General features: G+C 50.0%; 2 protein-coding genes across 2 annotated transcripts; both read right to left on the bottom strand.

The window, feature by feature from the left end:
• Positions 1 to 8,961: 8,961 nt before the first annotated feature.
• Positions 8,962 to 11,241, bottom strand: LOC123050184 (organic cation/carnitine transporter 4-like). The gene is made up of 3 exons (XM_044473015.1): positions 10,758 to 11,241; positions 9,400 to 10,255; positions 8,962 to 9,325 (listed from the first exon to the last, which is right to left on the bottom strand). The coding sequence occupies exons 1-3, from the start codon at positions 11,239 to 11,241 to the stop codon at positions 8,962 to 8,964; spliced, it is 1,704 nt and encodes a 567-aa protein (XP_044328950.1).
• A 5,572-nt stretch (positions 11,242 to 16,813) lies between these two features.
• LOC123054739 (organic cation/carnitine transporter 4) lies at positions 16,814 to 23,055 on the bottom strand. Its single transcript, XM_044478575.1, has 3 exons — positions 22,553 to 23,055; positions 17,454 to 18,303; positions 16,814 to 17,360 (listed from the first exon to the last, which is right to left on the bottom strand). Exons 1-3 carry the CDS (start codon positions 22,932 to 22,934, stop codon positions 17,042 to 17,044), a joined length of 1,551 nt encoding a protein of 516 aa, XP_044334510.1. The 5' UTR covers positions 22,935 to 23,055; the 3' UTR covers positions 16,814 to 17,041.
• Positions 23,056 to 26,607: the final 3,552 nt, after the last annotated feature.

The following is a 26,607-nucleotide window of genomic DNA, read 5'->3' as shown; positions in this document are numbered from 1 at the left end:
GATTTACGGCAGGAGCACACTCTAGAAGTTTCTGGTAACAATTGGGGAGGAGAGGGGCATGTCATTAATATGGGTCATACCACTAGGGTACAAAATGTGTAGTGCACATCATTGGTAATTGCACTATTACCAGTGGCATGCTGAGGGAGGGGGCAACTGTTTTATCATTGACGTGCGGTTTAATTATTAAGGGACACATTACTGCTATTTTTTCTAGTTTTTTATGAAATAGGGTTTCCCCCGCTTTGTATTACAAAGCAAACATCACCGATACAACCAGATAGGTGCTGGGGTGGAAGCAGCACAGGCACGCCCAAAAGAAACGAAAGAGAAAAAGGAAAGAAACAAATGCCGACACCGGCGGATCAACAAAAACGAAGAAGCTTCTCGACAGCCACGCCCACCAGGGATCCTCCACTAAGCTCCTATACTCCGAAGCGCCGGTACCAATCAACACCTCCAAGAAGGGACGCGACGATGACGACGCTGCTGCCAAGGGTTTCCACCGATACGCGACGAAGATAGAGGAAGGGTACCCCCGACGCCCTCCAGGAAGGTCCGGCGGCACCCTCAGGCACCACCGCGTCGGTGTCGGCTCGGCCGACAGGGATTTCTCCCGATCCCAACCTTCACCTCAGGCGCTTCGGAGCACGCCACCAAACAAACCACCACTCTGCGCCAAACGGTCTTGAAGCTTCCGCGCCGTCTCACCACGGCACCGCGAAAGGGGCCTGCTCAACGAAGAAGAGGAGCCGGGACTCGGGACAGCAACATCGTCGGCACGCGGGAGGGCCCAACCGTCAACGACGATAACCGACCGGACACTACAGCAGGAGCATACCAGGCCCACAGGCCCGTCCGGGTCCGCAAATTCTCGTAAAGCTCCCGCCGTCACGCTGCAGAAGGCACGCCGTCGGTGCCACCACCACGAGTCCCGGTTGCTCCTCCTCCGCACCACGCAGAGGACGTCGAAGCCACGCCAATGGTCGGCCTGCTAGGACCCAGATGGGCCCGGGAGGGGCCAGATCTGGGCCGGGGCACGCTGCCGGCCACCGCACATCACCTCGCCGCCCCGCCGCCAAGGGGCAGTACCGCCACCTCGCCCGCCGCCGGCGACCGCCGCCTAGCCGAGCAGCACCGCCGCCGTCCCCTGCCCCGGGTAGGGGAGCCGCGCGCGCGGGGACAGGAGGTCCCGCCGCCGCTGACACCACCCAAGCCAGCGCCAGGGGCACCCACCGGCGGCGATGGGGAGGAGCTGGAGGACGGGACGGCCGAGAGGGAGAGCGGGGGGTGCGCCGCCCCGGCCACCTCCCGAGGAGGCGGCGCAGGGGCGGACCGGGAGGGAGAGAAGGAGGGGGCGCGGGAGGGGCCGGGAGGCGCGCGCCCGGCGGCTGGCGGCGGCTGAAGGAAACCCTCGCTATTTTTTCTAGTTACTCATGGCATGTGAATGTCTCCGAGACCATTCACCCAAGGTTTCTGCTGTTGTGTCAACCAAGGTTAGTAACTACCATAATTTTAACTAGTGTTTTTTCTCTTATATATACAACAATCGTTCATGAATCAAGCTTGCCAAATTGCTCATAGTACGAGTAACTTGGAGCATCTATATCCAGACTTGGCAAATCCGACCCGTCAAACATCCACGGACGTGTCCACAAATAATGACCGGTCATACCTCAATAATTTATTCTACAATAATACCTCAAATCCATACTATTACGTACAATGTAAGTCGATCTTTAAGCGGAGTTCGGCCGGATCCGCCATGCCCATGTCTGGCGGCCGACTGCGCTCCCCAGAGTGTTGGACCGGTCGCCAACAACATAGAGTACGGCATGGGACACGAGCCGGCTGATGGGAATCAAGGCGTCGCCGTCTCCCATGCCCTACTATCCCTTGTCGGAGCTCGGAACCCTGACGATGCCGGTGGACGACAGATCAATGATGGCCACGACGTGGTTGTGGCGCCCGGACTAGTACACCATACGGGACAACGGAGAATGCGACTCCGCCTCACCAACGTCCACTTCCGCGAGGGCTACCGCCACCTCCTGCACCCTCCGCTGCCTCGCATGGTGGGCACACCGCATCACGTTTGCATCGGATGACACCCATGGAGCGTCCATCGCCTCGGCGCGCCAACGGAGGGGTTGTGGCGCCCGCCACCGCTTTTGGACGCCAGACAGGCCGCGCCGTCTCCGGTGAGGCACCGATGACACAGCTAGCGCCGGATTCATGCACCATTTGGGGGGACACAATGGATTCCCAACAAAGGAGTCCGAGCGCTGCCGTCGGGCGGCCTCCTCCCGGGAGCGGCGGAGTGCAAGGTGGACGGCTCCTCCTCGAGGCCGCGTGGGATGAGTTCGGTGTTGACGTATCTGGAGGTGTAGGACTCGGATCCGCTGCCCGCCATGCCGGAGAAGGCTGGAGATCGCTGGAAGGAAGCTTGGGTGATGGATGGGACTGGAGTTAAGCTTGACTACACAGGTTTCTCGTACGACATCGACCCCCACGTCTGCATACCACGTCGTTGAACCAGGCAACCAGGAATATTTAACTACACAGGCCCATCTATTCTCCTATTTTTCTTCTTGTGTAACAATTAGTTGGGCCACTACTGGGCCATATCACAAAAAGAAATCCAAAATCCCTTAACTGATCGCACTAGTTGATCTTGATCCCCAAATTATGTGATCTCGTTGGCTCCTTCACGCATGCCTCGCCAATGACCGTGGGCGGCCGCCGCAGCGCATCGCCTTCAGACTTGCTGTCCCGGACTCCCGGCGCCGGTGATCTTTGGCTGGACTTTGAACGTGAGACGTGAGTAACGACTACGTTATAGGCCGTCAGGCGAGCCGCGAGCGGCGCACCTGCGGCTGCACACGAATTGTCCGTCTGAAACTCTGAATCAATCGATCAATACTACTGCACTAGTCTGCACTCTGTATCTGATCCAACACAACTACACAAGGCAAGGCCCTCCACTTTTCTACTTCTACTTGTTTGTTTTATGTGCAAAAACATCAATACAGTTCATTATTTTCCAGATTTTCTCTCACTAGCAATATTAAGATTTAGGGTGTAGGAGATTATTTTTATTAAGAATAAGAATTGCATATTTCCCTTTTCTTAGCAATAGATTTATTTTGTCAGGTCATTGGTTTGATAAATGGATAAATTTGTGAAGAAGTGGCAGTCCAACTCAAATGTTGCAAATACCACACAGCAGCAATCACCTGCGAATGAGGAAGAACAGACTCCTATTGATTCTCGAGCTGCTTTGGAACGTGTGTTAATTAATAGCAATGCAAGGCCGCGCCCAGCTAAAGAAAAAGAGGAAGTTGATCCATCTAATCTTCCGCCAGATCCTGCAAATCGCATACCAATTTTCCAGTACAGTGCCAAAGTACGTGATGATGTGCGAAGAGCATACCTCCTGAGAGGCCCGTTCCAACCAACAGGACATGCTTTCCTTCAAACAGATTTCAGTGGAGTTCAACGTCGTTTTAATGAAGAGTGGTTCAAGGATCACAAGTCTTGGTTGGAGTACAGTACAAAGGAAAATGCAGCATTTTGTCTTTGTTGCTATTTGTTTCAGAATGAAAGTCTAGGCCATGGTGGTGGAGATGTATTTTCAACAAAGGGGTGGAAAAGTTGGAATAATGTAAAGAGATTGGATATTCATGTTGGGGGTCCTTCAAGTACTCATAATCAGAACATGAAGAGATGTGATGATCTAATGAACCAGAAGCAATCCATTGGAGCTGTCTTACACAAGGGAACAAAGAAATCCAATATAGAGTACCAAACTCGGCTGATTGCGTCAATAGATATTGCAAGGTTGCTTCTTGTTTTGGGCTTGCCATTTCGAGGTCATGATGAAAGCGAGTCTTCTTTGAGGAAGGGGAATTTTCTAACTTTTTATGAGTGGTATGTTGCACGTTGTCCTGATGTGGCTGCTGTTGCTTTGAAGAATGCTCCTCAGAATTTAAAGTTGGTTTCTTCGACTATCCAGAAACATATTGTGAAAGCTTGTGCGATAGAAACAGTGAAAGCAATCATAGAAGATCTGGGAGATGAATACTTTGCTATATTGGTTGATGTATCTCACAAGGAACAAATGGCTCTTGCTATAAGATATGTTGACAAAAGGGGGTTTTCAGTGGAGCGTGTTATTGGCCTTTCTCATGTTACTCAAACAACTTCTCTTGCTCTCCAACAAGCTATTTATGCAGTGCTTAAAAAACATAACCTTAGCCCTTCTCGAATTCGTGGCCAAGGCTATGATGGAGCTAGTAATATGCAAGGGCATTTGAATGGTTTGAAAACTTTAGTAATGGAAGATTCTAGGTCTGCTCATAGCATCCATTGTTTTGCTCATCAACTTCAGCTCACACTAGTTGCAGTCGCAAAAAACCATGAAGATGTGGTATGGCTTTTTGAGTGGATGAGTGTTCTTCTCTCCACAGTGGGAAATTCTTTTAAGAACAGAGATATGCTTAGAGAGAAACAAGCAAAAAGAGTCCAGACGGCACTGCAGAATGGAGAACTGGAAACTGGTAGAGGTTTGAATCAAGAACTTGGACTTAAACGAGCTGGGGATACTCGTTGGGGTTCTCATTTCAGCTCTCTCTTGAATATGATTGTTATGTTCCCCTCGGTAATTGAAGTTGTAGATGATAATGCACAAAACGCCAGCAAAGCTCTCGATAGGATTAAAGCAAAGGGTGTTCTGGACGCTATTCAAACATTTGACTTTGTTTTCATAATGCACTTGATGAAGGCTATACTTGGGATTACTAATGATCTAAGCGTTGCTTTGCAAAGGAAGGATCAGGACATTGTGAATGCCGTGTCGTATCTTCACACAACCAAAAGAAGGCTACAGGAAATGAGAAACCAAGGTTGGGAAGGTATGATTAAAAAGGTTACTGATTTTTGCATTGAACAAGATATTGAACTTTCTGATATGGATGCTATGCATATTCCCCGAGGATCGAAATCAAAGCGTAAGGTTCAGACTGATGGCATATCAAATAAGAATTACTACCAAAGTGTGATGTACGCCATTATTGATATGTTACGTGTAGAGATTGATGACCGCTTTAGTGAAAGCAGCACAACCTTGCTTCTTGGGATGGCTTCTTTGGATCCTTCTGATTTGTTTGCTAATTTTGACAAAGAAAAAGTGTTAGCAATGGCTCGTTTGTATCCAGATGATTTTGGGAGTGAAAGCAAGATTGAAGATCTTAGTGTCCAACTTGATAACTTCCTTGAAAATGTTCGTGATGATTCAAGAATCTCCAATTTGAAAGGGGTTAGTGATCTTTGCAGAAAACTGGTCGAGACAAAGAAGTACAATACCTTTCCTCTAGTATTCCTTTTGGTAAAGCTAGCATTGATCTTGCCGGTGGCGACGACAACAGTTGAGAGAGCATTTTCCGCAATGAAATATATCAAGTCTGATTTGCGCAATAGAATAGACGATGATTTCTTGTACCATTGTCTCATAACTTATGTTGAAACCGATGTATTTCAGTCTATTAGTACTGATGCTATTATGCATACATATCAATGTATGCATCATCGCAAAGTACTACTGCCATAGATATGTTGGTTTGTAATAAAGGTACGATGTTTTTATTCCTGTTTATGATATATTTTTTTATTAATGAAGCTTGACATCACATGGTTTTGATCCTGGCACCGCCACTGGATGGGAAGGAATATATGTGGGGTCGGGTTGGCCAGCACGGGCTGGGTCCGACGTGGCGGACGCACACGGTTCCGCCCGACCCATATCCACTCTAGATTGAGGCTTCATATGAGGATGTCGGTTAGTCCAGACATTTGAGGCCGGTTTTCAATATCCGGGTGAGTCACTTTTTTATGACCGGTTACTGCAAGCCGTCCGTCCGGGGTGTTCGAGATGGGTTTGAGACGTGCAACTGTAGACCAGATTCTCTTATCTCTCAGCTAGATCTGCGATCTACTGCAACGTTGGTCCAGCCAGCTGCTGCCGACCGCTTCCACGGCAGCCCCACCTCAGATCCGTACATGAAGGAAACAAGGGCTATCCATGATGCGTCGCCAGACCGTTCAAGCTGCTATGCATCACCTGGGTTGATAGCCGCTACCTCTTGCCTGCCGAATTCAATACGGGGATGCTCCAAGCTAGCTGCACCAAAACTCCTCGTTTTCATGCATGCTATTGACGACGTCCTGCTGGCAATGGAGCACGCAACGACGAACCTGGATATAGAGTATCACCAGAGCTTGACGGCACGCCATGCTTTGCTCGATCCGGGCGACACCTTTTTCTGTTAATTTTTTAGGGACACATTAACCCTTATAACTAAATTTAGAGATGGACCAAGTGGAGTCTCGTAGTTAACGGAATGTCATCTCTTACTGAACAAACAACCCTAAAAGACCTATAATTTTTTTAAAAAACGAGCACCTATACCAGCTTGAAACAGGATGAGCTAATTCCATTTCCATCTGAAGGATCTAACCATTTGAGATATCCTCAATTTGCGAGACCTTTTTCTATTTGTTCTCTGTTGCATCTGCAATAGCAATGCGCTCCAGCATATAATCGTGGGTTGTTTAAGGGCATCTCTTGCCGATCCCTCAAAAGGCCATAACTCCTTATATTATTCATTTTGAGGAGTAAACCCACATCCAGCCCACACCGCATCTTCGCCGATGTTGCCTTTGGCGTCCACCCGCAGCCTCTGCCGTTGGCCCGACGACACTCCGCATGCGCAGCCTCCGCCCCCTCCTGCCCCATTTCGATCCGCCCACCGGTCGACACACATCTCCACCATTGTTGCCTCGATTGTGTGGCTGAAAAAAAAAAGACCACTGGAGTTGCTTCGTTTGTTACAAAATGAAGCCGGCGGACAACGGAGATGATGTAGAGCAGCCGCCGAGGAGCTTTGTGGCGGCATTATCGCGGCAATAGCGGTGATCTTTGTAGGCGACCGACGAACTTTGTCTTCGGTCGGGGCGTTCGATTTGTGGCCCGCCATCTGCTACTGGTCGTGTACCGCCCCACCGTCGACTGTTGTCCGTCTATCGCCCCGCCATCCATCCACCTCGAGCTTTGGATTCGGTTCAACGCCACCAGCTAGTGTTCTCACCTTCTTCGCCCGCAAGGTGTTCCAAAAATAGATTGAGCATCGTGAACTGAGAAGTTCATACCCAGCTTCAAGATGATCTTTTTGAGTATCAGTGGATACTTCATAGTACGTGTTCATATTTGATACACTAGTTAATTGTTGTGGTTCTATGATGCTCTTTACTTCATTTGGACCCTTTCGTGTGCTTGAATTTAAATAATTTGATTTTTGAACTTTGAATTTAATGTGTGTGAAAATATGTAACTGAAATGTAGTGCATATACAAAAAGTTAGAAGAATTGGTGAAGATTTTTGTTAGGGAGTTAAGTTTTAGGCGACCGGCTAGGAACCGCTTTTTTAGCGGATCAAATATAGGATTTAACGTATAAGGGGCTGTTATTCATGAATACGCAAAGCTTGCATATGTTTTCACTGATGGAAAGAATTAGGATGAGTATAAAGAAGGGTACAACGCATGGCACGAACGTAAGGTGGCTTGAACGGTGCCCGAAGTACAGGGGCAAGGGATGCTCACCCTGACCAGATGATTAAACACGGCTAAACCCACAAAAGCCCCGAACAAGAGAGGCAGGCCAAACGAACGAGATGTCCAACATCGTCAAACCAACACCGAGGACTCCGCGAAGGAGCAAGATAGTGCCTTCAAGAAGGAAAAGCAGACGCAACACCACCACGCTCCAGTCTGGTGAACCAGACCAAGGGTTTCCCCTGAGCTAGAAGAGCGACGCAGATGAAGGCCGTGACAGCGCCTTCAAGAATGAAAAATGACACCCACGAGAGTCTTCGCTGCTAGCACCGAGGAGCCGAGGAAAGAGTTTTCTGTAGCCTAATTCTGAGCAATTCCAAAGCCTCCAGGTCCGGAATGAAAGATGAGGAAGCCGTTGTTGGTCGGAACCGCCATGCCAGGAGGGGCTTGGTGGGGCCACACCTACTGTCGGAGGGTAGCATCAGGCGCCACGAGACACACAAGCATTGGATCTTGCACCAGGCATGGAGTGGAGGTGTATAGGGTTGGGGTGCGCTGAGGCAGAGAGAACCGGTGTAGGGGAAGCGACTGTGACTGACGACGCCGACAAGTTAGGACTAGAGAGAGCGTCGAGCCGAGTTGGCAGGGTCGTAGGCATTAAGACGTCGACGTCGGTGGCAGCTAGGGTTCCCTCCTCCTCGCTAGCCTGGGGACGCATGGGTTTGCGTGGGGCCGTGAGTCGTAAACTACCGTTTGAGAGACTAAATTATAAGTAAAAGATCGGCTGCCCCCCACCCCCTCTGAACGCCACTCTCTCACACACAATGCAAATGAGCTAGTCATGCAGTACTACGCAAATATATATTTTTGAACATAGTACAGACGCAAGCGCTCATATACACGCGCATACACTCACCCCTATGAACGCACATACGCACACTCTACCCCTATGAGCACCTTCGAAAGACTGAGCCAGCATATCATCTTGAAATTTACAAAGTCACCGTAGGCACCTCGTCGTCGACGGGAACGTCTCCTCCCACTGAATGTGCATCGCCGGAAATGTTGAAATAAATTCAGAAATAAATACAAGGACCAGGACTTGAAACCTGGTGGGCTTGGGATACCACAGTCCCTCTAAACATTCAACCACAGATTGGTCCGCAATACTAGGCAAATATTTAGGCTACGAGAAACCACAATTTGATTTTGTCAACACGTGACTTTTTATTGCTACGAAACACGTGAACCAATATAAAATGGAACACCCGAGAATGTGTGAGTCGCTCTGGTCTGCGACATGGTTCCGTGGGCAACATTTTTAAGCACACCGACACACGCCGAAACTAACTAAATTTCGGAGTTCTCTGCTGCTGCTGCTGCTGCACCTTCGTCTTCACTTCTAGACGCTCTCTCCCCTTTCTCGAGGCCAGCCATGGTGTCATACAAGGGCTTGTTCATCGTCTCGGGTTGGCATAAGAACAACAGCCCGCCGACGATCCCCGACATGCCGAACACGGCGAACGGCACGCGCTCACGGAGCACCACCACCAGCGGTGCTAGTATGGCACCCATCTGCGACGCTTGCATCGCGCATCCGAGCACCGCCGTCCGCACCACTGTCGGGAACAGCTCCGCCGTGTACACGGCCAACAGGTTGTACGTCGCCGATATGCCGAAGATCCCCACCACTCCGCACACCGTCCTCACCACCCTGCAGTGACATGCAACTGCATGCGGTTAGAGAAAAACCCTGTCATTCACAACACAGAAGAAAGGCTCAATTACCTCTCGGCACCGGCGCCGGCGATGAGACTGCCCGCCGTGCAGAAGACGCCGCTGAGAAGCATCATGCCGATGGCGACTGGTTTGCGGCCGAAGTGCTGAAGAAGCAGCGCGGTGAGCACGTAAGAGGGCATCTCGGCCAGCGAGTTCAGGACGACGCTGACGTAAAGGTTTGTCTTCAGGTTGACCACGTTGAGGCTCAGCCCGAAGTACACCACCGCGCAGAGGAAGTGGATGATCACCGAGAGCACGAGCCTGATCCGCGTCGCCGGTGAGCGGAACGCGTCTATGATTGTGCCCGACGATGACAGCTCCTCCGCTTTTTTGCCGGCGCCAACCTCGGCGCCGTTGACGTCGTCCCCCTCATCGTCAAGCTTGAGCACGACGTTGTCCGGGATGCACCTGCCGTTGGCGGACGCGATGTCGCCCAAGACGCGCATGGCGTCGTTGGCGCGCCCGCGCACAAGGTACCACCGCGGAGACTCGGAGACGAACGGCATGACAGCAAACACGTACGCGAGGGAGGGCAGGGAGGTTACGGCATAGAGGAGGCGCCATGAGGACTGGAACATCACAGCGACCCCGGCGAGGGCCGCGATGCCCACGGAGAAAAAGTACATGGTGGACATGCCGGCGGCGCCACGGCGGGAGGGCCCGATGGGCTCCGTGGCGAGGACGAAGGAGCAGAGGCCGACGCTGCCGGTGCTGAAGCCCGTGAGGAGGCGCAGCGCGGCGTAGACCCAGTAGTTCGGGGAGAGCGCGGTGACGAGACCGAAGACGGCGTTGAGGACGCAGAGCACCAGCAGACAGCCCTTCCGGCCGAGGAACGAGTCGGAGAGGTGCCCGAAGACGCCCGCGCCTGCCGAACCCAGAGGATAAGGGCTAGTTTGGTTGGCATCCACGCCAATTCTTGCCTGGCCTGGACGGTGCCTGGAATCTGCCTGGTCGCTGTTCCGTTGGTGTCCTGGGAGTAAAAAGGTCTGCCTGGCCTGGCTTCTACAACAACCTGATTAGCCTGGTGAAGTTCAGACAAAATGAAAGAAAGTAGTCTGCTTGGCCCAGGCAGGCGATTAGCCTGGCCCAGGCGTCCATTCTTTTGCGCCTGGACATGCTGCAGCGAGCCTGGCATTACTTAAATATTGTTTATTGACTGGATGACACAACGCCAGGCCAGGAAAGGATCCAAACGCAACGCTGCCAGGCTAGCCTGTAGAGGCAAATAAGCATCAGGCTTCCAGGCTCGTCCCAGGCAGCAGATTTTCCCAGGCATGGACTCCAGGACACCAACCAAACTACCCCTAAGTCACTTCAGCAAATAAAGCGGCACCGAAGACGAATGGCCGATGAGAGTACTGGCGTACCGATCATGCACCCGACGAAGAAGACGGCCTGGACGAGGCCGACCTTGTAGCGCTCGCCGCAGACGAGGCCCCACTCGGCCACCGTGGACGAGCCGCTCCCCTGCTCCCACTCCCAGCCGGCCGCAGCGCCGGCACAACGGTCGCCGCACCGCCGGTCCCCCGCGGGGCACGACATGGCCGGCTCGCGGTCAGCGAAGATCATGACCATGGTGTGCATCGCCTCGAGCGCCCACGCCGCCGTCACCATTACGAACTGCCGCAGCTGCCACCGCCCGAACTCCCCCGCGTGCTGTGCGAGGGCATCGTCGATGCTCAGGCGATCGCCGCCGCCGCTGCCGGAGGGGGCATTAGCAAGGAGCGCCTCGGCGGCGGACATTTGATTCCTGGTTTCTTTGGCGCGGGGGTGGGTGCGTGTAGGTGTAGCCGTGTACTGGGTGCTCGCGATCGTTGGAGTATTTGTAGGCGGAGCGAGGCACGTGCGCATGTCAACGGTTCTGCACAGCTAATTAATCACGGGAGAGGGACTCGTGAAGTAGTAGGAGTATTAAAACTGAGGGGCATGCAGGCGCACGGCTTCACAGATCTGCGAGATACAGTTTCACATATTTGACTTGCAGTAGAAGAGTGCAGGAGCATCTCTAGCAGATCCCGTATAACTCTGATAAAACACGTTTTTTCCGGCCGTTTTACGGGATGGCCCAAAAAAATAGCCCGAACAGGTGCGCTAAAAAGGACCCGGCCCGTAAATCGTTTACGGAAGCCCGTAAACCGCCCGTGATTCCAGTATATATGTTGGCCCCGGGTCGATTTAGGATTCCCGTCTTGTTTCTCCCCCATTGCCGCGAAACCTTTCCCCCGGCGAGAAATCCCTATAACTCAACCTACGATTTGCGGCACTGTCCCCCACCCAAACTTGCCAGAGATGTTGACGGCTGTTGGCGGTTGGGGTGGCCAAGGGGGATGCGGCGGGAACGGCGGCCGCCATGGGCTCGGCGGCGACCCACCCCTTAAGCGCTGCCACGACGCGGAGGTCGGGAGCTCCTCCCTCCACCCGTCGGTGGACGAACGGCGGAGGCAGCAGGCGCGCGACCATGGCGCCCGCTCCCGCAGCGCCGGCTATCGGGTGTGGACAAACTTCCACCGCCTCGACTGCATCTTCTCCCAGGCTGTCGGTACTAAACGGCCGGCAAATCTCGGGTCGGGGGTCCCAAGCTGTGGATCTTCGAACGATGGTGAACATGAGACAAAGGGCATAATGTTTACCCATGCTCGGGCCCTCTCGAAGATGTAATTAAAATCCTACGTCATGCTTGATTATATTGATGATGGAGTATCGAGTACAGGTTGATCTACCTCGAGATCGTATGTTGTCTTCTAAACCCTAAGGCTGGTAATTATGATTGTGTCTCTATGGACTAAACCCTCTGGGTTATATATGCACCAGGGATATCTAGGGTAACACATGGTCGGTTGCCAACTAAAGATAAGCATGCCGATAGGTGAAGTAGTCCTTGAAGTACACGCCAAGTCTTCGGCAGAGTCCGTCTTGGTCACGTCAGGGTTCGAGGCTTCCGGAGTCCTTCCTTGTGAGATCGGTGGGCCATAAGCTCGACTCATGGACTGTGGACCGACTAGGTTGGTACCTCTTAGTCCTGGACACCATCAGTAGCCCCTGAACTTGTCTTCGAAGTCGGGGACAACAATCTTCCTCAAACTAATGTCTTTCGGCTTGGAGTCTTCAGCTTGACACGAGTTCCTCTCTCCAAGTGGTTCTCATGTAAACCCAAACTCTCCTTTATTTGAGGCAACTATCGAGCTTCCCTTTAACAGGGCCACCCGCCGACCACATGTTTTAAGGGTCATATTTTGGCATCTGCAGCCTTGAGATAGCTTTGCCTCGAAGGCCTGCCGCATAGGTGTGAACAGTGTTCTGGCCTCACAGCTTTTACCGAACCGTCACCACCCGTGGCGCTCAAGCAAGCCAGTTATTGTAGCTCAAATCTTGGCCCGAGTCAATTCTTTCAATAGCACGTCTCATCAAAACAGAGATCATGGTCTGTATTTTGAGGGGTATCATCAAGAATTGTTTCACCCCATGCGCATGTAACGGCACCAAAGACTGGAATGTGGCGATTCCTCCGGCCCAGTAAAATGGACCTTCGGCCTTTCACTAACCTATAAAGGCAAGGAGCAGTAAACCACTTTCCCTCACGCAAGGCTCCTTCTAGCCTGCTTTTTCAAAAAAGGCAAACATGATATTTCCAAGTTTCACAAAAAAAAAAGTCTTGCAAAACTTATATGTATTTGTCACAATCTGTAAAATTTTGTTCAGAAACATTGTAATTTGCAAGCTGCGGGAAAAAAATCCAGGCCCAACAATAAAAAATTTGGCCCATTCTCATGTACATATTTGTCTTTTTTTGTCTAGCCACGTATACAATTGTTGTTGGATAAATTATAAAAAGTTCACCACATTATTACTTTTTTTAACTGACCACATTAATACTTTGATTGACTGGATTTTCTATCTCTAAGAAGATCGAGGTATTATAATTTCTAAACTGATCAAGTGGTACACCATGAGACTTGTAGATGCATCAAAAATGGTTCTCGCATTTTCAAACCTAATATTGCGCATAATTTTTGAAGTGTGTAACTATCTAATTTCCATCCGGCAAAAAATAATTGTCGAAGTTACCGACTTGAAAAGTAAAAACAGAAATCTTATCAGGCGACTGTCAGCCGGGATGTATCCGGTGCACCTACATTTTGTGGTGCTATCGGTACACCGGATGCCATAGAACATCTTAAAAAATCTGAATTAAAATATAGCATATTAACACAACATTAATGTACGATGTCAAATAATTTTGTATCAAAATTTGAAACATTTTTGAGATACAAAAATGACAAGTTTGACATCAGTGTGATAATGGGTCAAATCTAAAGCCCAAGTTATGTTATGTACTATTTAGTGTCGAAATTGTCATTTTTGGTTTTCAACTTATGTTTCGAAATTTGACTTGAAATTTTGTGAGAAGCTATATTGATGTTGTGTGAATGTGCTAATTTCTTTTAGAATTTTTTTGGACATTTTAAAAGCGCAACGTGAGTTTGATGCACCGGTAGCACTACAAACTTTGGTGCACCAGATATTTTCTGAGATTCGTTTGCACGTATACTGTCGCAAGATCCGAGCCACGTCAGATTTTCAAACCAGTTCGCTATAAGAAAGAAAAACCAGCAAACTACTTTCAAAACACCACAACCACTGCATTGGCTGACAGCGCGAACCTCCACCTAGGACCACCCGGGTTCCAATCATTTTTACTAAGAGATGACATTTTTATATTATTAAGAGATGCCATTATTATTATTATTATTATTATTATTATTGAACGTAGTACGGACGCAAGCGCTCACATATGCGCGCATACACTCAACCGTATGAATACACATGCGCACATCCTATTTATATGAGCACCTTCAAAAGATTGAGCCGGCATATCATCTTGAGCTTTACAAAGTCACCGTAGGCGTGTCATAGTCGACAGGAACGTCTCCTCCCACAGAACACGCATTGCTAAAAATCCTGAAAATCCAGGATAAATGCGAGCACTAGGACTTGAACTCTGATGGGCTGCAGATACCACTGTCCTCCTAACTATCCAACCACAGATAGATTCGTAATGTCATTTTTATTATTAAGAGATGGTTTTTTATGAATTTATAGTGTTGTGCATATCTTTTGGTTCATGGCGATTTTTATCTAGAGGAGCGCAATTTTAAAGTTTAAAGGATGTCAGTTTTGAAATTTACATGGCAGTTTTATAACAAAATACAAACTCGGCTTTGGCCCAATCAGGGGGTTTGATCTGGGCTTGCACCCCTGGCGAACGACAAGGAAAGGTCGCTATGAGGCAAATCCTAAACGGCGCCTGTTTCTTCGCTTTTCCTACCCCCCCCCCCCCCACCCTGCTGCTGAGCTGGGCCGGCCCGTTTTCCCTTTTCCCGTTCAAACAGAAGCAAAAAAGATGTGCGCTGGCGGGGTTCAAACTCAAGAGCTCTTTTTTTCTTTCTCCACGTGGTGGTTTTTATTTTATTTTTCATGTTCCTGATTCCTTTCTCTATTCATTGTTTTCTTAAATGCACAAACTTGGTTCAAAATCATTTTTAAAATCATTGAACTTTTTCTTCAAAATTGGTGAACTTTTTTCCAAAATCGATGAACTTTTCTCAATGAACTTTTTCCAAAACTGATGATCTTTTTTCAAATTTGTGAACTTTTTTTTCTGGATCGAGGAACATTTTTCAGATTTATGAACTTTTTTCAAATTCGTTGAACTCTTTACGTACGATATTTTTTTCCAAATTATTGAACTATTTTCAAATTTGATGAACTTTTTTCAAAATTGATGATTTTTTTTAATTTTTGTGAACTTCTCTTCCAAATTCGTGAACTTTGTTTTTGAAAATCAATGTTTTTTCAAGTTCGTGAACTTTTTGCAAAATTTGATAACATTTTTCAAAACCGGTGAACTTTCAATTTTGGTGAACTTTTATGAACTTTTTTCAGAATTTATGAACTTTTTTTTTCAAATTTATGAACTTTTAGAAAAATCTTGAATGTTTTTTAATTCACGAAATATTTTTTTAACCTATAAAATTTTCGGTAATTCATAAGTGAGCCAGCGATCCTGTACGAAAAAGAGGCTCGTCAACAAGGGAGCGAGCGATACTTTTTCTTTTGTAAAGAAGCGAGCGAGTTCTTGGGCCACGGCTCAGTAAGTACGGGCATGAGCGCCAGCACGAACAACTCGCCCTTAAGAGCATCTGCAGCCGGGCGTCCAAAGCCCGCCTAATAAGCCAGGCGGGCCGTCCGGTCACTGGTCGGTCGTATAATTTCGATTCTGACGGCCCCTCAAACGGCTTTTAAAGGCCTGGACTGATCGGCACCCCTCATAACCAGCCCAATTATGGGGCGGATATGGGTGCGTTCGGGCACGCCACCATTGGCCCACCTGACTTCACATATATTCCTCTCAATCCGCTCGACGGAACAAACCCTAGCCACTTCACTCCACTCCCCTTCGCCATCCAAGCTCATCTTCGGCGCCTTCTAGCCGTCTCCGGCATGGCGGGTAGTGGATCCGAGTTCTTCACCTACAGATTCGTCGACCCCGAGGAGGAAATGGCTGTCCGGCTTGCGCTTCGCCGCGGCCGTGCACGGCAGCGCTCGGACTCCTTATGTCGGGAATCCATCGCATCCGCCCAAATGGCGCGTGGATCCGGCGCTAGGCCAGTCATAGCTGCCTCGCCGAAGGGGTGCACTCCGTCTGGCGTCCGAACGCGTTGGCGGACGCGCAACCCCTTTGTTGGCGCGCCGAGCATCGGGACGCACCATGGGCCTCGTCCGACGAGAATATGGCACGGCGGGCACGCCGTGCCAGGCATCGGGCGCGGGAGGCCGTAGCAGCTCTCGCGGCGGTGGACGTCAACGAGGTGGAGTCGCATTCTCCGACACCCCGTATGGCACATCAGTCCGGGCACCACAACCGCAATGGTGGACGTCGGCGGCTTGTCTCAAGACAGATTCGTCATCAATCTGACGTCCACCGGCACGCAACGGGTTCCCAACTCCGACGAGGAAGAGTAGGGCACGGGAGACGGCGACGCCTTGAGTCCCGTGAGCCGGCTCGTGTCCTATACCCTACTCTACCTTGCTGGCGACCGGGCCAACACTCTGAGGAGAGCAGCCGGCCGCCGGACATGGCCACGGCGACCAGACGAGCTTCGCTTAAATATCGCTATGTTGCACGTAATAATATGGATTTGAGGTATCCGAACGTGGGTTGCATTTTTTGAGGCGTAACCGGACGCATCCGCGGGCGTTTGAGAAATCAGATTTCCAGTCCGAGTGTTGATGCTCCGAGGCGCCCTATACGAGGTCCCTCGCTGTGAGCTGCTCCCCCTGCCGAACGATTCGTCAGATGGGAGCAGCTCCATGGCGACCGAACACCAGATATTGGCGTCCAGTGAACTATGTCTCAACCAACTTAGAGAAAAACATTCCTTTGATTTTATCAACAAGTGAAATAATCTACAGTATATTCCAAAACAAAAATCTACAAACCCCATACAACAAGAAAATAAATCTACAAACAAAGCTACTTGAGCGATTCACTCTACCAGCAACATTTTCCACCGGCAACATGTTTCAGTATGAAGATACACACGAAAACTGATACAGTTCAGAGTCACCCGCTGGCCACTGCACCTTACTCTTACTTCAAGGGGGTCTTCTCTCCTTCCTCCAGGCCGGCCATGGTGTCATACAAGGGCTTGTTCATGGTCTCCGGGAGGTAGAACACCAACAGCCCGCCGATGATCCCCGACACGCCGAACACTGCGAACGGCACCCGTTCCCCGAGCACAACCACCATGGGCGCCAGTATGGCACCCATCTGTGATGCCTGTGACGTGCACCCTAGTGCCGCATTCCGCACCACCGTGGGGAACAGCTCCGCCGTGTATATGAACAACAAGTTGTACGTCGCCGCCATCCCAAAGATGCCCACCACACCGCATACCATCCTCACCACCCTGCAATGCCACATACTCAAATGTATAAGAACAAGGAACATGAAACACACACGTAAATTTGAACGCTGACTTGAGCTCTTATCTTTAATTTACCTCATGGCGCCGACGCCAGCGATGAGGCTACCGGCGATGCAGAAGACGCCGCTCAGAAGCATGGTGCCGATGCCGAGTGGCTTCCGGCCGAAGTGGTCGAGGAGCAGCGCGGTGAGCAGGTAGGCGGGCATCTCGGCGATCGAGTTCACGGCGACGCTGACGTAAAGGTTGGTCTTGAGGTTGACCACGTTGAGGCTCAGCCCGTAGTACACCACCGAGCAGAGAAGGTTGATGAGCACGGACAGCACTAGCCTGGCCCGCGTCGTCCTCGACCGGAACACGTCCAGGATCGATCCCGACGACGACGACGGTGACGAATCCTCGACCATCTTGCCGCTGTTGACATCATCTCCCTCGTCATCAAGCTTTAGCGCGACGTCGTCAGGGATGCGCCGGCGGTTGGTAGCCGCAATGTCGCGCAAGACGTGCATGGCATCGTCAGTGCGCCGCCGCACGAGGTACCAGCGCGGCGACTCGGAGATGAACGGCATGACGGCGAGCACGAAGACGAGGGAGGGGAGGGAGGTGACGACGTAGAGGAGGCGCCAGGAGGACTGGAACATCGCGGCGACGCCAGCGAGGGCCGCGATGCCGCCCGAGAAGAAGTAGAAGCTGGACATGCCGGCGGTGCCACGGCGGGAGGGCCCGATGGGCTCCGTGGCGAGGACGAAGGCGCAGAGGCCGATGCTGCCGGTGCTGAAGCCCGTGAGGAGGCGGAGGACGACGTAGACCCTGTAGCTGGGGGCGAGCGCGGTGAGCAGGCCGAAGAGTGCGTTGAGGAAGCAGACCACCTGGAGGGACCCCTTCCGGCCCAGGAATGAATCTGACAGGTGCCCGAACACGCCGGCGCCTGCAAAGAGCCAACAACACGATCGACCACATGATGTTCTAAAATAACAGAAAAACACCGTAAATATAAATAATAAAATGAATGACATGACCACCTTTTCCTTTTGAGAAAACCTTCGCTAAACTTTATTTAACAACGACATTTAGTGGAACACAGTTATTATGGGGGCACACCAAGCCAAACATGACGGCTTACATCAAGAGATAAAGCAAAGGAAAAGATATAAAACAAACCTTAAACTTGTACACGAAAGCTAAATTAAATGCTGAACTTTTAATCCCAGAAATCAGCAAACTGAACTCTTGGATCACGGTCTATTTTGAACCTTACAACGTTCACAAACAGGGATTGTCGACATAGCGGTCTGAATCCCGGGATTGTTGACTGCGGTCATCACTATGCTGGCCCAACAGGAATATTCTTTTTTTCTTTTTTGGAACACATGAAGTTTTTTCTTGACCATAACACATGAAGTAAAAAATGAACATTTTTAAAAAATGAACATTTTTTGAAAACACAATCAATTTTGGAAAAGCAGACACTATTTAAAAATAAACATTTTTAAAAATGGGAACAAATATTGAAAACTGACCAAATTTCTAAAAATGTTTAAAGAATTTAAAGAAATGTCCGTATAGATTTATAAAATGCAAAAGAGTATGTGGCAAAATGTTACCTTGTCACATTAAAAAAATGGAATTTTGCAAATTTGGTATTTCAAAATTGTTCACACCTTTTTTCAAGAAATGTTTCAAAACTTTTCAGAAAAAAAATCATATATGAACGCTCCTGTCTGTTAAATCACAACAGCCTTCAAGGTGATTGGCTAGGTGTGGCCGCAGTCCTGAATTCGAGTCCTCTCAAACTCATTGTTTGGTGCTAATATTCTTTGTCGCTCGTAATAGAAGAGAGGTGGGATCGTGTTGTTTAAAAAAATATTGTCATTAGAAAAATGTTAACGGATTTATTGTCATTACAAATATATAAAATAAAGAAAATGAAAAAAAAACTTAGCAGAGCGAGCGCACGAGCGGCTGCGCTAATGGGCTGGCCCGATTCGTCCTAATGTCCAGCCAGCTAGTCAACTATCCTTGCCACGTCAGCGAATACTAGCTAAAAGCCCTTAAGGTTCAAAGTAGACCAGGATCGGAGAGTTTAGTGTGATGATTTTCGAGATTGAAAGTTTAGGGTTCAATTTAGCTTTCGTCTACAAGTTCAAGATTTGCTAAGCCTGATTTTGGGATCAAGCACATTAACCTTTTGTTTTCGCAGAATCTAACCCATTACTTCTTTTTTTGTGAAGTACCATTCCATTATTTAGTCTGGCCATTTCTTGTTCAGCCGAAACAGAGGAGAAGAACACGTCAAAAAAGAAAACAGAGCAGAAGAAAGTAAGGACCGGCGTTGTACTCTCTACTAGAGGTGGAGTGACCCCTCAAAAAAAAATTACTAGAAGTGGAGTTTTTTCTTTTTTTGAGAGGAAGTGGAGTGTGTGTGTCCAAAAGTCGAAATGCGCGGCCCATTTCTGGTGCAATTCCCAGACTACCCCTGTACCCAGAACAGACGTATCCGAATGATTTGTCCGGTGGCTGGATCCGGAGTTCACGAATGGGTCTGTCTAGGACACATCTAGATGTGACATAGTTATGTTATGTCACATCTAAACTGATGTACACTTTGTTTGTGGTCTATTTTTTCTTTTTAGTTTTTTTTTCTTATTGTTGCATTACATATTTGTGGGAGCTTAGATGTGATATCCTTAAATAACATCTAGATGTGAATTAGACAAACTGTTCACGGATTGACGCGCAGAAGAGCTGGCACGGCTCGAACAGCCACGTAGGCAGGCTGAATCCACCGCACATCTGCGCGCGCGCGTCACCTCGCACCGCACGCCGTCATCCGGGACCAATCGCTTCGCCTTCGCGGAAGCTCTGAAGCTGAAGCATCTTCCGATCTGGAGGGTTTATTGAGAGCCTGAAGAAGCATATGCCGTATCCCGGTCACTGTCAACGCCATACTATAAATTCTCATTGTTCTCTAAAATTACCCAATCCTACCCAACCTCATGCCACGACAAACTAAAAGGCATCGAGCCGATTAAGGAACCTTAGGGTGTGTTTGGTTGCAGTCACCAACCGAAATGTCACGGGTCGGACCCGTTCCTAGCCCCCGTTCTAGCGTTTGGTAGACGGATGGAATGGTAACCGACTGGTTCCCAGGGACCGAATATACCTCCCAGATGCGGAACGCGCTCGTACCTCCAAATCGAGCGGACCGCGTGGAACCGGTCGTTCTCCGCGCACTCCCGCAACTTTACCCCTCTTCCTCTTTGGACACGACCGGCGGCAGATAGCAACAAGCGGCGCTAGATTGAGGGCACCTAGCGACGGCGACGGATGGAGGCGAGGGCGAGCGGCGCCGTAGATTCGTACCAAAGATGTACGAGCAGCTCCTGTGCGGCCTCGTGCGCCGCGAGATGCCGCGCTGGATGCCGGCGAGCGGCGAGGTCGATTTGTAGTACGCGCAGCTGTGCGGCCTCGTGCACCGCGCGGACGTGCTCCGCATCGACATGGTCTTCGCGGCCAGGTTTCTCCGTCTTGTGTCGGCGCCCAGCGAGTTTCCCATCCAGTGCGCCGGCCATTGGGGCTCAGGGCTCCTACGCATGAGCTTGTACTGGCAGCCATCGAGCTCCCATCCAATTCAGTCTTTGTTTGTCTTGTTGAGATTAGCCTTTTGATGACTGAAATCAGCGGTATTTGGTTGACTGAAATCCAATTCAGTGTGTGCACCGTTCTTATTTGTTTCAGCATCATCCCGGCCATATGTGTGTGCCAATGCATTCAGTGGTTTTTGATTGACTGGAATCCTGTTCAATGTTCAATATATTGTACATAATCATAAGCAAACAAGTGGAGAGATGAACAAATCCATTCCATTCCATCTCTGAAACCAAACACAAAAATGTAACCATTCCGTTCCTTAGAATTGTCTATACCAAACACAAGGACGTTCGACCCATTCTAGTGGAATGGAACCATGACATTTCATTCCACTTCGTTTCCGAACCGAACACACCCTTAGCGACTTGACAGTGATTAGCGTAAGAGATGATACGTATTCAGTTGATCTTCGCACGTGCATTTTTTGAGGAGAAATATATCAATTTCAGTGTTGTTGCATTGCCGCAACTTAAACTCTAATAATTGAGTGGACGGGCCGGGGGACGCATCCTTGAATGTAAAGATGTACCACTAGTCACTGTTGGTTAGGCTTGCACAGTAGTACCATCCAAAGGATCTACTAGACCACAGTTGCCAGTTGCCAGCCACATGCACCGGATCAGAACCCAGGATGCTTAGAGATCCCAAGCATCATATCTGATTCCCAAATCACAAAAGACAAAAGGGCTTGGAAAAATACTACCTAGTAGAGGAATGCGACACCAACATGCGAGGGCGAGACTAATCTACACGGAGATCACATCACCGAGACTGACAGCCTGCTTTCCATTAGGCGATGTGAGATAAATTAGTACTAGTACTGCTGTCGTGTTTTGCTAGGCAAGCTGGGTCGTGTTTTGCTTCATTACTGGCTGATCAGTACTGCTGTCAGACCGGCGCTATGCATGCATGAGACCGAGCTTGCACCATTAATGAAAAGTAAAAAGCGCACTAGAATACAAATTAAGGCTAGCCACGATACAGGTGTAGATGCAGTTCAGTAGAAAAAGATGCAGCAGGAGTCAAAAAAAGGCTGAAGTAAACTACAACTCTCCTACTCAACCAGTGACGCTGGCTGCGTGCGTCCAGATGCGCAGCTACTACACCTCAACGTCCAGATTGCACAGCTATTCGGCAGGCAGGCATGTATACGGCGCTTGGGATGTAGCGGCTGGCGATGAAGACGGATCTGGGGAGGGAGGAGTTCGATTTGGCACCGTCGACACGGCGAAATTGTACAGCTCCACGGTGGGACGCATGCCATGCCACGGCAAGCTGCGCCCTCGGAGGCGCGGTCTGGGGCTGGGCATGCCATCCGTGTGACAGACAGAGCACGAGGCTCTGCACTTGATGCGTAAGAGAAGATACTATCAACGGGACATCAGAGAGCGCACGCGAAGCCAACCCACGGGATTAGTTAGGCTGACGACGAAGCACTCACATGGTAGGCAAATGTTAGGCTCACGAAAGAAAGGCAGAATTACGATACCGATCGGCGGAAGCAGAGAGAGCAGCGGCGTACGTACCGATCATGCACCCGGCGAAGAAGACGGCCTGGACGAGCCCGACCTTGTACCGCTCGCCGCAGACCAGGCCCCACTCGGCCACCGTCGACGACGCGCTCCCCTGCGCCCACTCCCACCCGGCCGCCGCGCCGGCGCACCGGTCGCCGCACCGCCCCTCCCCCGCGGGGCACCGCATGGCCGGCTCCCGGTCCGCGAAGATGATGACCATGGTGTGCAGCGCCTCCAGCGCCCACGCCGCCGACACCAGCACGAAGTGCCGCAGCTGCCACCGCCCGAACTCCCCCGCGTGCTCCGCCAGCGCGTCGTCGATGCTCAGGCGCCGGCTCGCCACCCCATCGCCGCCGCCGCCGCCTTGGGCGGCCAGCAGCGCCTCGGTGGACATGGCCGGTTGTCGCACGCACGCACGTACGTCGCGGAGCCCGCGTGGTGATTGTCTCGTCTGGGTGGGGTTCCCTTGGCGCTCGTGGCGCGGGGTGTGTGCGCGCGCGCGTGTACTGGGGCAGTGCCTTCAACCGCGCGCTATTTGTAGTTGTGGGCAGAGCGGCCGAGGCATGTGCGCAAGCGTCCGCAGGTATTCACGGCTGAGGAAGCCATTTACAGTTGCTCAACAGAAAAGGAAGCCATTTACGGCGTTATTTTCACCACCCTGCTGGTGACAAGTTGTGAAAGCCGCATTACTTGATGATCTAGACGCCAGTACTCAGGATTATTGCTCTGCATTTGTTAAGTGACTCGTGACGATCAAATAGCAAATATAAAAGCATCTACCACCGGACTTGGATCGATCCCTCACACGCTCGCGGACGCGCCCGCACACGTTTGCGGGCACTGACTCTTCAAGCCTTAAATTTTCCTTCTCACAACTGGACGCCTCAATTAGCATACATCAAATCCGTACAAACTCATGCAACTACGTAAACGATGCATTACATCGTCTGGCTAATATAACATGTCATCGGACTACCAAAATTTGGCATGTTTGGAGAAGATCATCCTCGGCTACCCTTACCCTTCCCGGCACCCTTGCCGTCCTTGTCGCGGAAGTATCGGTCGAAGACACAGTAGGAATCGAGCCGGATCTGCTCATCGTCGGAGCTGTCATCACCGTCGCTATCCTCCTCCTCGTCCTTTGATGGCAGTCCGGCCATGACACGGACCACCCGATTCTACTCTCGGGTGAGGGCGCACGTATTCCTCCACTGTCGCTTCTTCATAATGCGGGCGCGGATAGCTTCCTCATCTACGGCCGCCGGCGCCGCCGCATCAGCCTCCTCTGTCGCCACCATGTCAGCTGCGAGTCGGGCCTCGGCGACCTTTATCCTCTCCTTTCCATGGCGGGCACACCAGTTCCGGTGGGACTCATACTCCGCCTGACCAGTGATGGGGAAGGAGAGATTTGAAGGCTGTCGTGATGATCCAGCCCCCGAGGATCCGAGCGCCCATTGAGCCGACGCTATGGAGTCGAGCCGGACAGATCCTGTCGTCGGTCGGACTCTGTCCTTCCGGGAGCGGCGGAGTGCAATGCGGATGGCATTGCCTCCTCCAACCCGCACTAGATGACACCCAAGTCGACGGATCCGGACTGCTCGGAGTCAGATCCGTTGTCCGCCATGGCCGAGAAGGCTGGAGATGAGCGCATGAGGCGGAGAGGAGTGGAGGGGAGTGGAATGAAGTGGTTAGGGTTTGGTCTAGCGAGTGGATGGGGAGGAATATATGTGGGTCGGGTGGGCCAGCGTGGGCCGGGTCCGGCGTGGCGGACGCGCCCGGGCGACCCATATCTGCCCCATATTTGGATATGAGGGGTGCCGGTCGGTCCGAGCATTAGAGGCCTGTTTGAGGCGACCGTCTGGGTCGAATTTTCGTGACCAGTCAGTTACCGGACCGTCCGCATGGGCGTTTGAGGCGGGTTTGATGCTCTAAGATGCGCAACATGAGGAGCTCTTTTGAACAAGATACTGTAGATAAATAAGCTAGGCATGGAAATTCAAGACACCACATGGGTATTTTAATTAAATATATTTATGTATGTTAAAGCAGTCCCTCCATAGTTTCTAAAAAATATTCATTTTTGTTTCTAAAAAGTACCCCTCTGTTTCTTTATACTCCGTGTATGTATTAGGTTTGTCTGATGCCAAACCCTTCAAAGTTTGACCAAGTATGTAAAAAAAACTATTAACATTCACAATACAACATTAATATCATTGGGCCCATCATGGAATATATTTTCCTACTATATTTATTAGATATTGTAGATGATGGTATTTTCTAATATAAATTTAGTCAAATTTTTAAACACCGACTTCATTTGGTCAAATTTTGAAACATTGACATCAAATAAATTTATTATGCAAAGTAAAAAAGAAATGGAGAGAGTACTTTATAATATATTGAAAAGTAAAAGATCATAATGGCCTTGTTAAAAATTGACGGCCATGGTTAAAATAAATTTGCTATTTACGGTGTTTTTGTCACCACCTGCTGAGAGATTCGAATCTTCAAGTACAATTTTAACTCTGGTGGTCATGATTTGCTTCCGAAGTGGTGTTTGTGTGTGTGTGGGTGGGGGTGTACTTTGCATTTACTTTTTCTCCTCTTAAGGTGAAAGAACCATCACAAAGGTAGCCGAAAGTAAAGGCATCTAAACCATCCAAGGGACTCTCCCCAATTTCCTGTAGTTAATATATTGTCCGGAATCTCCAAATCTAGTGTGAAATGAAGCGAGTAGTGGAATATCTGAACTGTCCGCCACATAGGCGCGGACACCCCACACCCACCTGAAGGAGGTGGCCTAGCTGACTTGGAGGAGGGGAACTCCTCCCTTGAGGCGTTTTTTAAGAAACAACTTTGTATTCCATTACAAAGTTAGAATGGCTAAATCGCGAGCTACATACTTTACAACAAACTCAGGGAAATGGCCTAGCCAAGTTTCATACTCGCCAACTCCTAGTCTTACACCATGTGATGTAACTCCTCCCTTGGGGCATTGGCCAAGTTGGAGGAGTCCTCCTCCAACTCCCACACCCTCCTTAGCTTGTCAAACAAGCCATAGGGGGCAGCCACCAGGGCCGGGGTGTTTCACCTATCTGGTATTACCCGGTATTTCAAAACCATTTCGTGGACCCCGAAACGTTTTCGGTTTCTATCAACACAAATTCTTTTATTCCCGAAACTTTTTCGGTAATAAATTTTCCCATATTTCTAACTCCAATAGAGCTAAGCATGTTGTAATCCCTTAAGCGTGTGACCCTGCAGGTTCGGTGAAATATAGACATGAACGGAAACACCTTTCGTTTAATAATCAGTATCGAAACAGTGGCCATCCACATTGACCTCTATACTCACACGAATGATATTTGAGCGAGCAATGCTAGATGATGCAATTGGCGTGGAACCTGTGGAGTGCATGCCATTCATTTCTGCGGGAGTCCCGTTGCTACTCCTCTCATAGTAGTCATGGATTCTTCTTTTCGGCAATGGCTGAAGGCTGGCTTGTTCGGCAGAGTGGGGTTCCCGTTGCTTATGTATATGTGGTGGGTGTTTCTTGTGTCGTTCGACATGTTGTCGACAAGAGTGGTTTGAGACCGTGTGCTTTGGTGTTCAACAATGGATTTGCCTCTTGATGTATCGGTTTTCGCCCGGTTTTCCTCCACTTAGCGGGGCAATTCTCTTCTGCTTAATGACTCCCCCGATCCAATCGTACACTAATCATGCACGCAAACGTGTACGATCAAGATCAGGGACTCACGGGAAGATATCACAACACAACTCTAAAACATAAATAAGTCATACAAGCATCATAATACAAGCCAGGGGCCTCGAGGGCTCGAATACAAGTGCTCGATCATAGACGAGTCAGCGGAAGCAACAATATCTGAGTACAGACATAAGTTAAACAAGTTTGCCTTAAGAAGGCTAGCACAAACTGGGATACAGATCGAAAGAGGCGCAGGCCTCCTGCCTGGGATCCTCCTAACTACTCCTGGTCGTCGTCAGCGGGCTGCACGTAGTAGTAGGCACCTTCGGTGTAGCAGGAGTCGTCATCGACGGTGGCGTCT

This window comes from Triticum aestivum, chromosome 2D (assembly GCF_018294505.1).
Source record: "Triticum aestivum cultivar Chinese Spring chromosome 2D, IWGSC CS RefSeq v2.1, whole genome shotgun sequence".
NCBI lineage: Eukaryota > Viridiplantae > Streptophyta > Magnoliopsida > Poales > Poaceae > Triticum > Triticum aestivum.
The sequence above is the reverse complement of the archived record's forward strand: the minus strand, read 5'-3'. Positions and strand labels throughout refer to the sequence as shown.